At 45.9% G+C, this 11,331-nt stretch overlaps 1 protein-coding gene across 2 annotated transcripts; it reads left to right on the forward strand.

Moving 5' to 3' along the window:
- Nucleotides 1-216: 216 nt before the first annotated feature.
- srrt (serrate RNA effector molecule homolog (Arabidopsis)) lies at nt 217-9,206 on the forward strand. 2 transcript variants are annotated; one of them, XM_042708571.1, is made up of 20 exons: nt 217-327; nt 1,349-1,475; nt 1,765-1,908; nt 1,999-2,145; nt 2,283-2,471; nt 4,168-4,337; nt 4,684-4,859; nt 4,993-5,124; nt 5,308-5,488; nt 5,612-5,853; nt 6,197-6,258; nt 6,348-6,426; nt 6,583-6,774; nt 7,037-7,207; nt 7,523-7,676; nt 7,869-8,062; nt 8,229-8,385; nt 8,582-8,707; nt 8,866-8,962; nt 9,099-9,206. In XM_042708571.1, exons 2-20 carry the CDS (start codon nt 1,357-1,359, stop codon nt 9,172-9,174), a joined length of 2,808 nt encoding a protein of 935 aa, XP_042564505.1. In that variant the 5' UTR covers nt 217-327; nt 1,349-1,356; the 3' UTR covers nt 9,175-9,206. The 2 variants fall into 2 exon arrangements, with proteins under 2 accessions (XP_042564505.1, XP_042564506.1); XM_042708572.1 differs by having other exon boundaries at nt 8,615-8,707.
- The last annotated feature ends 2,125 nt before the right edge of the window (nt 9,207-11,331 follow it).

Below are 11,331 nucleotides of genomic sequence, written 5' to 3' on the forward strand. Positions count from 1 at the left end.
TACAATAATACCCCCATATCGCACCCCAAATTGCAACCCAGCGTTTGTGCTAAATGCGGGTTTTAAATAATGATTACAAATAAATAAATCCCCCAATTCACCAATGATTACTAAATTGAAAGACATTCTAGACCACATCACGATCTGAATAAGACATACAGTCACAACCATAGACATCTTATCGTTCCTCCTATGTCTATGGTCACAACGCATGTACTATTTTCGCGCATATTCACGCGAGAAGTCATAGCCACAGCTACCTTCTTCCTCCTTCTGTTAGCTCAGCCGATAGTAGGTGGCGGGAGTTGAAACCAGACGGAACAGCCGGTAGGTTACATAGATTGACCTAAAACTGAGACAAAATTAGTTTTTAATATTGGGTTATCCTTTATGCTGCTGTAAACAGTTTTACTTTACCCCAATGGCTTGATTAGCTTTGTGTAGATGAAGTTAATCATTACATGCCACTCTAGGATAGCCTAGCTTGCGCTTGTACGGCCTGGTTTAAAGAATGAATGGCTTTGTCGATGGAAGTGACTGGCTAACTGTGCATCACACTATTTCCTGAATTTCAGGGATTAATGTATATGCAGTTCATATATGCAGGTGCTCATCAAATGTTACCTGTTACATAATCTTTGCAGGATGATTTGGAAGCGATGATTGATTAACGTTAGCTATCCTAGCGATAGCATAGCTATCTTAACTGAGCATGAAAGAAATGTGCAAATCAGGTAACATTATCCTAATGTTTGTAATCCAGTAGTACTTATAGCTCTCCTTCATGCCCTTTTTCATATTGAAAACTAACGTCAAGTACCAACACGGTTTAGTTTCTGTCCATTCACAAGCCACATTGCGGTTCTTCATGCACCGTTTTGGAATTGCTTTTGTTGAAAACTAAACCCGGCTAAAATGCTAGCGAGTTAGCTAGCTGCATGAGGTTTGAGATGGCATATGACGTAACAGCTATGCTAACTTGAAAGCCAGTTGAAGACAAATCTCATAGAAAATAATTTAAAGTGGGTACGATACGTATCAACGCCTAGTATGCCGAGTGTTCGCTACGTTACTAGCTGTCCACAAAATTAAATTCGCTGTATTCTTATGCTACGCCGTTTCCCCCTTTATGGTCTTCTTACCTTAACATTTCATTTGTTAGCATGCTAAGTTACAAGTCTGACTGATCATAGTACGCCTGACTACATAAAGCAGACTTGTACAGTAAACTTGAAACTGGAGTAACATTATTTAACCGACTCAAGTTGGAGTGAACAATTTCAGCAGTCTTTTTGTCATTTCCTGTGTTTTATATAGCCATTACAGCAGTTGTGTATATTTTGCGCAGTTTGCATCATGGCAGACAGCGATGATGAGTACGACCGCCGTCGGAGGGATAAGTTCCGCCGGGAGAGGAGTGACTACGACCGCTCAAGAGAAAGGGAAGACCGGCGCAGAGACGACTGGAATGACAGGTGAATAAGAGGGAACAAAGAGCCATATGGTGGATCAGCAGCTGGCTCTATTTGGAAGCTAATAACTGCTTTTTGGATAACCTAAAGACTGCCCAGATTCAAGTAGTTATGAAGTGTATGACCTGGTAAATAATAGCATCATTAAATAATTGCTACTGTACATGCGCGAATGGTCAAAGAGCATCATATGATGAATGTTTTGTGTTTGCATCTGAATAGTACGAAAGGTACTGGTGATGGCTTGGAGAATTGTCATTTTAATGGTATTTTACTTTGTTTCTGATTACTGGCGCCCATCGGGTAGGGAGTGGGACCGAGGCCGGGAGCGCCGCAGCCGGGGGGAGTACCGAGACTATGAGAGGGGTCGCCGTGAACGATTCTCACCCCCCAGGCATGACATGGGATCCCAGCCTAAGCGGATGAGGAGAGACTGGTAAGCCTGTCTATGCCTGTGTCTCTCCAAGTGTGAATGCACTTTTTGCTGTGGTTCCTCTTTGAACTGTAGTGTCTTGTTCTCGTGCAGGGATGATCATGGAGGGGACCCCTATCATGGAGGCTTTGATCTGGGCTATGGAGGGGGTGGGGGGCCAAGTTATGCCCCTCCCCAGCCTTGGGGCCACCCAGATATGCACCTAATGCAGCCTCACCATACCATTCCTATCCAGGCCAGGTGAGTGTCATTGTCCTTTGTACGATTTACTACAAATTACTCCATTTAGTTTTATATGTGGGGCTCCGTATGTATGAACCAACTCCCGCCACCTCTCTAATAGTGTACTCTTCTTGGATTATGTTCTTGTTGGTCAGGCTGGGGAACATCCATGACATGGACCTGGGTCCCCCTCTGCCTGTCATGAAGAATTTCAGAGAGTTCTTGCTCTCTCTGGATGAGTCTGTGGATGAGATGGAGGCGGTGAAACGCTACAACGAGTACAAGATCGACTTCAGGCGGCAGCAGATGCAGGACTTCTTCCTGGCCCACAAAGATGAAGAGTGGTACGAACACGAAGGCCGTTGTAGTCTATCTCCACCTCACTTCTCCTTACATGCATTGGGTTTAGCCTTGGGAGTGGAGAACTGGATATGCAGGGTTAAATAATGGTTGCAGTTATGAATACCGAAAGGATTTTTACTCCCGCTTTGTTGACTGGACTGTATCGAACGTGATATCCCATTGATAATTGTTCATTTGAAATGGGGATGCTAGATGACTTGGTGCCAAACAGGTATCACAACTGAGTTGCTGGGAAGGCTATGGCTGCTAGCATTTTAGGGACTTGAGAATATAATCTGGAACATGAGCTGATTTGTATCACAGGATGGACTGACTGCAGACAGGGATCTGAAGGAGTAGGTCTAGCTAGTGCTACTGTTGACGTCAGATGGCCCATAGTCATGGGCCTTGAGTAGTTTGTTCCTGCCATCTCTAAAGGACTGAGTTGTTGGTACAACATTATTATTATTATTATTATTATTATTATTATTATGCAGACATGTAGTCTATGCTGTCATTAGTGTTACTTTAGGTACACACTTTCCTGTTGAGGATAAAAGTTAACAGAAAAGTGATGTAGCCAGGGACTTTCCTAGTTGAAGGAGTTTGCTGTAACTGTGAAGGCTTACAAAACTGGGCTACCTGATTTAAATGACTTTGTGTTGAGTGTCAGACAGATGGTCACATATAAGCACTAACTGTCTGACTTGGCCTGCCTTGTCGCACTGTTTCCACAGGTTTCCAAAGGTTGTGATGGAATGGAATGTCAATACTGTTGTGTTGCTTTTTTTGTTGTTTTCTACATTAACAAAACAAACACTTCTTTCCTCACCCTCACCCTTCCCCCTTCCCCCTCTCCCCTCCTTCACAACAAAGTTGTGGAAGATAAGCAAAAGTTGGACACTACGCAGGAGTCATGTTCAGTCAGTCAGGGCTCGCACTGCGCACAATGCAGTTGCTCTTAGAAAACACAGTACTAGGGCCCAAGGTAGTCAGACAACACAAAGCCTAAGTTTGCGCGTGCACGGAACTAGATTTTTTTCTTTTCTTAAAGCGCGCGCTTATCATTTTTTCCCCACTCTTTTTTTTTTTTCTCTCTGTCATATTTGGATGAAATCGAAAAAAAAGGCACAGATTGAGTGTGCACGTGCACACCACTGGAGCGTGTTTTTTGACTGAAGAAACCACTCTCTCAGTCTGTATGTGTGTTAATGCTGGGAGCAGAAAAGGTAAATTTAGTCCACACCATGCCAAGTTCTGTTTTTTTTTTTTTTTCCTGAATAGCTCAATTTAAAACATGTTGCTTTAATCCTGTTTATTTATTCTTTTCATCTCTTGCTTGAATTGTGGTGAGTGGAATAACCGCAACATCTTACAGTGACATATTTTCAGTTACTTGCCCTTGAATTGTTAGAATTCCTGTGCTTAAACAGGGTCAGTGATTGTGTGAAGTTTTCTGTTAAATGGAACAGGTTCTTAAAACATTAAATCGACCCAATAAATAGACAGGCACCATTCTTATTCTCAGTACAAGTCCTCCAAAAGGCAAGCAAGTGCTTCATACTGCATGCATTTACACGATTCCAAAGTGTTTCTGACGTGCTCTCGTTCTCTGCCCCCTGCCTCTCTGTCTGCCCCCCCTCCGTCCCTCTGCGGCTACCCTCACTGGAATGCTCGGTGCTTTTGCCCGGCACTCAGGTTCCGCTCCAAGTACCACCCGGACGAGGCCGGTCGGCGCAAGGCCGAGGCCCACGGCGCTCTGGAGAACAGGCTGAGCGTCTACTCGTACCTCATGGACAACGGCTGGTTTGACAACGTCTCCCTTGATATCGAGCGGGCCCAGCCCATCATCAAAATCTTGGATGCAGGTACTTGCCAAGTGAATTCGATTGAGCTCTGTACGGACTGGATGCAAATCAGGAATATTAGACTGTAAGATGTGTAAGCAGGAGGCCCATTTGGGATGAAGCATCATGTTAAATTTGTGTTGTTGCCCCTGATAAGTTGGTTACTGATAAGTATTGACTGGGCCACTCCTGTCTACTGGAGGAAGTCCAGACCCCTCTGGGTCTTGTAAGAGTTATCAGAGTGAGAACCATGTATGGAAACAGTGGCTGCAGTTTGTTAGCAGAGGATGAGTTCTCTCTCTCTCCTGCGTGCAGTCATAGTCCTTGTGACGTCGTCTCATTTTCCCTTGGCTTGTCCTTTCCCAAGCTGTGATCAAGATGGAGGGAGGCACGGAGAACGACCTGCGTATCCTAGAGATGCCCAGCGAGGAGGAGGAGCGGGAGAGGCTGTCCTCGGGAGGCTCGGAGCCGCCCAAACGAGAGGAACCCCGAGCGGCCGACGCCGACCGCAAACCACCCGCCGAGAAAGACGGCAAAGAGAAGGTATGTGTGTGTGTGTGTGTATTGGGTAGAGTAGAGGAAAGGAAGAGTTCATTCGAGTCTTTGTGTGTGTATGCAGTAGATTACTCTTTTGAAGAACATTCTTATTCTGTTCTAACATCTGGACCTCCTTTAGCCGGAGGGCGTGGCAGATGCAGAGAAGGATGCTGAGCCCAACGACAACAACGCCGCTGCAGGAGAGAAGGCGGAGAAAGAGCCCCCAGTGGAGGACCCCCCAGAGCCAAAAAGGGTCCCAGAGCCTAAAAGGGTCCGTGTCTGTCTGTCTGTCTGTCTGTCTGTCTGTCTGTCTGTTTCTGGCCCTATGTCACCCTGACGCATTCCTATCCATGTCATTGTCATGGTGCTGGACTTGGTGCTGCGGTGTCAGAAGTGCACCAGGTTGTGACGGTGTTTTCCGAGTACTTAAATGGCGTTTTTGTGTCCCACACAGTCATCCAGGAAGAGGAAGAGGACTCTGAGTGGGGACAGCGAGGACGAAGGTAGCGCCTCGGAAAGCGAGTCTGACTCCGACTCCGACTCCAACTCGCAGACTTCCGACAAGCAACCAGAGAAGGAAGAGGGAGAGGAAAAGGAGGACGACGAAGATGATGATGACGAAGAGGAGGGAGAGGGTTTGTGTTTACATTATTACTTGACCACAGGGCTTTATTTGAGTATAAGCATTAAATCTATCCGTTAAATAACATTGTTACGGCAACGTCACCGGAATGCTTTTGTCTGTTGGGCTCCTGCAGCTGACACGAAGGAGAGGGAAGAGGTGGAGAAGAAGAAACAAAAGGAGAAGGAGAAGAAGGAGGAGAGGGAGCGGAAGGAGGAGAGGGAAAAGGAGAAAGAGAAAGAGAAGGAGGAGAAGGAGAAGAAGCAACAGCAGCAGCCTAAGGATGATCTGCCACCGTCGCCTCGCTCCCTCCACAAGACCTGCTCTCTCTTCATGAGGAACATCGCTCCATCCATCTCCAAAGCTGAGATCATTGCTGTGAGTGTGCTTACACACACACACACACACACACACACACACACACACACACACACACACACACACACAATACATTTGTAGATTCTCTGTTACCCATTAGCTTGCACACAGAAAATGAAAAAAGTCTGTGTACACACGCACACACACACACAATACATTTGTAGATTCTCCATTACCCATTAGCTTGCACACAGAAAATGAAAAAAGTCTGTGTACACACGCACACACACACACAATACATTTGTAGATTCTCCATTACCCATTATCTTGCACACAGAAAATGTGTAAGTCGGTGTACAGACACACACACACGAGTGAGTAAATGTGAGCTGTCTCTCCTCAGCTGTGTCGGAGGTACCCTGGTTTCATGCGCGTGTGTCTGTCGGAGCCCCAGCCAGAGCGCAGGTATGTCCCTCCCTCCCCGCTAACACCCTCGGCTATTCAAACGCACAGACGCCACCCAGTCGGCTCACTGTGCCTCTGTCATCTTTCAGGTTCTTCAGGCGTTGCTGGGTGACGTTCGACCGCAGCGTGAACATCAAAGAGACCTGCTGGAACTTGCAGAACATCCGGGTGAGTGGTCAGAGTCACCGCTTATGTTCCCAGTGCTAATGCTAATGGCATGCAGTTCTCAACCTGGATTGTACCTCGCATGCAGTCCTCATTTAGAGGAGTGCTGGACTCCAGATGTGCTTTAGGCGGGAGTTACATGTGTGTTTTTATTCCTAGTTGCGAGACTGTGAGCTGGCGCCTGGGGTGAACCGTGACTTGGCGCGGCGCGTTCGCAACGTCAACGGCATCACGCAGCACAAGCAGGTGCTCCGCAACGACATCAAAATGGCAGCCAAACTGATCCACGCCCTAGATGAGAGGGAGCATCTCTGGAACCCCAAGTCCAGGGGTGATGGACCCAGCATAGAGGTGAGCGCTCTCGCACAGACCCCCCGCACACACGCTAACACAGTGGACTGTTATTTTCCAAAATGGCAAAAATGAGGCATTTTTTGTGACCTCTTAATGAGGGATAATGTGTTCTGTTTGAAACCTTATACGGCCTTCTTCAATACACGAGTCTGTCATGAGACAAAGGTTTTCTTTAGGCAAATCTGCCACGTTGAGAGGAGGACTTTGCCTACTCATCAAACATGTTCACATCTTCCTGTGTCCCTCTCTCTCTTCCTAGCTGGTGGCCCAGAACCCCATCCTGAAGAACATCACCGATTACCTGATCGAGGAGGTGAGCGCGGAGGAAGAGGAGCTGCTGGGCAGCATGGGCGGAGTGGACTCTGAGGAGGGGGCCAAGGAGGGCAACCCCTCTGAGGTCACTGTGGAAAGAGATGAGAAGCTGGTCAAGGTATCACCATCTCTCTGCCCTTTTCACCTTTTTATTTCAGCTTTGATTGATTGATTGATTGATGATTGATTGATTGATTGATTGGGGGGGGGGGGGGCAGAATGGGGATAGATATGACCACTTCAGTGTCTTGTGGGTGGCCCCCATCGTGATGCAACCTGGAATTATTATGAACGGGGGAAATTGTAGTGCCTGTGATTTTGAGTATTTTCCAATAATATATGATGATGACAAATGTTTTAGGTCTGCAGTGGAGTTTGTTTGTTTTGTTTGTTTGTTTGTTTGTTTATTTATTTCTTCCTCGCCCGTTCTCAGGTGTTGGACCGTCTGCTTCTCTACCTGCGAGTGGTTCACTCCATTGACTACTACAACTCCTGCGAGTACCCCAGCGAGGACGAGATGCCCAACCGCTGTGGCATCATCCACGTGCGGGGGCCCATTCCACCCAACCGCATCACGCACAGAGAGGGTGAGTGGCCCTAGCTCGGTGCCAGGCTCGTACCCACTGGCGGGGGAAACAAAGACACAAGGGCACAGAACCCGTACATAACAGGGGCGCAGGCGGGCGCAGGCAGGCATAGTTTTTTCCTTTCTGATCAGTTTGTTTTCTCTGAGCTAATCCATGTCCGCCTCCTTCCTCTGTGGCACTCTCTGTGTTTAGTGGGGGACTGGCAGAAGACGTTTGAGGAGAAGCTCAGTCCGCTGTTCAGTGTGAAGGAGACCCTGTCGGACGACGAGGCGGGGAAGATGGGACGCAAAGACCCTGAACAGGAAGTGGAGAAGTTTGTGTCGGCCAACACACAGGAGCTGGGCAAGGACAAGTGGCTGTGCCCCCTCAGTGGCAAGAAGTTTAAGGTGGGGGGTTGGTTCTCGCTTGTGTGGCTTTTTTTAACAGGTTTTACATTCATACTTTTAAAAATCTTTAAAGGTGCACAAAAAGATATTCAAAGGCCAAATATTAAAATTGAGGCTGTGAGTTATTTAGTATCAGGCATCATACAGCTGCCCTTGTCCTTTGCAGGGCCCTGAGTTTGTGAGGAAGCATATTCTGAACAAGCACGGCGATAAAATTGAGGAGGTGAAGAAGGAGGTAGAGTTCTTCAACAACTTCCTGATGGATGCCAAAAGGCCATCTCTCCCTGAGATGAAGCCCCCACCTCCCCCAGGGCCTGGCCAAGGTGAGTGAGCCCAGCTGGACCGCCTCTGGAGAAATGGCAAAACCAAAGACCGCCATGGTTTGAAAATGTTTGACCTAAATGTTGATTCTTTAAGTGATTTTCTCTCTCTTTTTTTAAAATTTTCTCCTCTCCCCAAAAAACTTTGGTATCAAATTTGTGGAATCATCCCAAACTCTCCTTGTTAATATGCTTTCAGGCTCTCAGGAAGCTTTCTCTTCTCTCCCTGTAGGAGTGCTTTCTCCTGGTCTTCCCTTCGCTCCACAAGCTCCTCAGGGCTTGATGGGCTTCGGCCAGCCCAGGCCACCAATCATGGGATATGGAGGTAAGACTGAGTTCAGCCTCTGCTCAGCATCAGTCAGTTGAACACTGTGACACTGTGTGTGTGTGTGTGTGTGTGTGTGTGTGTGTGTGTGTGTGTGTGTGTGTGTGTGTGTGTGTGTGTGTGTGATGGCCTGACTTATATGTCCGTCCCCCAATTAGGAAGCCCATATCCACCCAACCAGTATGGAGGAGGAGGCAGGGGCAATTATGACAACTTCCGTGGTCAGGGTGGCTACCCTGGAAAACCCCGCAACAGGTAACACGTCAGATGGAGTCAAAGCCCTCAGTGGTCATGGAATATAATGGCAAATTAAAGATGCCAGTCTGTAGAAGTCTCAAAACAGTCTAGTCTTTTTTCATCACTGAATGACCGCCTGCCTTTTTCCCCTCAGAATGATCCGGGGAGACCCCCGCAACATCATCGAGTACCGTGACCTGGATGCTCCCGATGATGTTGACTTCTTTTAAAATGGCTTGTTTTTATTTTCTTGTCTCCTTTTGAACAGTCCGTTCGCTAGCTTTATGTACACATCATTAATTTTTAACTAGATATTTTTCGAGCAACTGTACCACATGTCCCTGTGGAAATGTAACCCCTTTCCATCTTTGCTAAAAATGTATCATAGGTCAAAAATTGCCACAAGTACAAATTTGACATTGGAAGAGTAGAGATGGCTAGTAAATATATTGCAAAGATGTACAATTGAAGGACTTTGAAGAAATAAACACACCTTTCTTTATTGGGTTGCTGTTTTTTGACATTGTTGCCCTCACTGCTTTCTTAGTGGAGTTCTTGGAGGGAGGTTTTTGTCAAACATTTAAAAAAAGGAAAAAAAACTGTGGTGCAAATTAATTCTTTAATAGGTTTACACAGGTAGCAAACATTCAAAAGTGAGAGTGGCTTCTTTGTTATAAGCGCCCATGTGGTTAGGCCAGCTGCAGTGACGAGCAAAAGATGGCTGTATTAAAAAATTAGGACTGATGAGATATATATGAGATTCGGAAATCAGCTACAGTAGACAAAGCGCATAGACTTTAAAATCAAAGATATCGGTCAGGCATTTCATCACTACAACAAGTTGTACAGGTTGCTCTGATGTGCTCCGAGTTCAGTCAGCAGTTGCTGCTCGTTCACAGATGTACTTTCGCTGTGCGCTACAGTGATCATCATTCAACTTGCCCCTCTCTGCCAGTTCCGCGCAGTCCTCTCCTCCCCCCAGTCCATGTTTTGTCCAGTTATCAGGCTGGCCGACTTTCCATTGACTGCAACCAAACGGTAAGAGATCCATGAATGTGTATCAGGTATGGGAAGTACCACCTTTTGTAGAACACTTTAACTCTGGTCAGATGGATGGATAGTTCTGGAAGTGTTGTGAGGCCTTAGTGTAACGTGGACCATAAACCACTTGAGCGCACATCTCACCTTTGGTCCATCACGTAAGGAGTGCCATCCACCCACGCCCACTTCCCAGTGATTTCATCCGTGAGGCCGACCCAGTAGAATTCAGACACAGTGATTTTGGTGATGAAGTCCTAAAAGGGAGAAGAACAAGAATGGCTGGAGGGTTAGATGCTAATGTTACAGTACGTACAGCTACAATGAATAGTGGAGTCTTCAATGACTTGGCTGAACCCCGGACCTCTGCACAAGTTGCACGTTTTTGGAGAGTTTGAGGACATCATGAGATTTCACTGACTATTATTGAATTAAAGTGGCATAGAGTTGTGTAGAAATGCATACCCATTCTTTTGCATTGTTAAGTATTAGCAGTGAGGCTCCTTGCGTTCTGCAGTAGTCTCCGGCTTCATGCCATGTCAGCTTGTTCGAAGAGAAGAGGTAGCAACTCGATGCGTTAAGACTCCAGTTGTTCTGACAGCGATATGTAGGATTATCTACAGAAAAGGGGAGGATTGATGATTTATTTGGAAACCAGCTTGTATTATTGGAAAAATGTAATGACATTTTAAATCTGAGATGCCTGCTTGCTGCATAAAGGCAATATAATATAATTATTAACCTGTAAACACAGGCAGTGGGAGGCATTGTGCTTGGCATGTGCCCAAAGGATGGTATGGAAAAGGTCAGTTTCAGTTTAATTTCAATCACATTTTTTTAAAGGAACAAAATCAGTAAAGTCTCCCATAGAAGAAAGTGTTGTGCAGTTCAAACTATTTGATGAATCGGGTGTAGGAGGTATACCTTTACTGCGCTTGATGCTCATAATCTCAGCTGACAGAGCATTCAACATGGACGTGAGTTTTTCATCTTAAGAGAAGAGAATTTCAACAAGAATTATAACAGCATTATGTTTGGAATATGTTTTCAAAATGGCCAGAAACACATGGAACTGTGAATTTGTTGATATGGATTTGTGTTAAACGTTCTGAGGCTCACCAAATTTGACTGAAAGATTAAACCATAAACATTGCTTAAATAATTAAGTTGAATTCAAATTGATTTCCAACAGGAGCAATTGAAAAGTAGCCTTTTTGATGGGGCCTTTATGGGAAATGCAAAGCTGTTTGCTGTAGTTTAGATGACCGTGAATTTAGAAAGGAAGTCATATTGTCTGATTTAGTTTCCAGATTTCTCAACCTCCTTTCTTGTTGACCAACTACAGAAAA

This window comes from Clupea harengus, chromosome 8 (genome assembly GCF_900700415.2).
Source record: "Clupea harengus chromosome 8, Ch_v2.0.2, whole genome shotgun sequence".
Lineage (NCBI taxonomy): Eukaryota > Metazoa > Chordata > Actinopteri > Clupeiformes > Clupeidae > Clupea > Clupea harengus.

Coding starts and splice junctions, on each gene's coding strand:
- srrt (XM_042708571.1), top strand. CDS start 1,357: ATGGCAGACAGCGATGATGAGTACGACCGCCGTCGGAGGGATAAGTTC. Junction 5,125..5,307: donor GGGTCCCAGAGCCTAAAAGG/GTCCGTGTCTGT, acceptor TGTCCCACACAG/TCATCCAGGAAGAGGAAGAG. Junction 8,386..8,581: donor TCCCCCAGGGCCTGGCCAAG/GTGAGTGAGCCC, acceptor ATATGCTTTCAG/GCTCTCAGGAAGCTTTCTCT.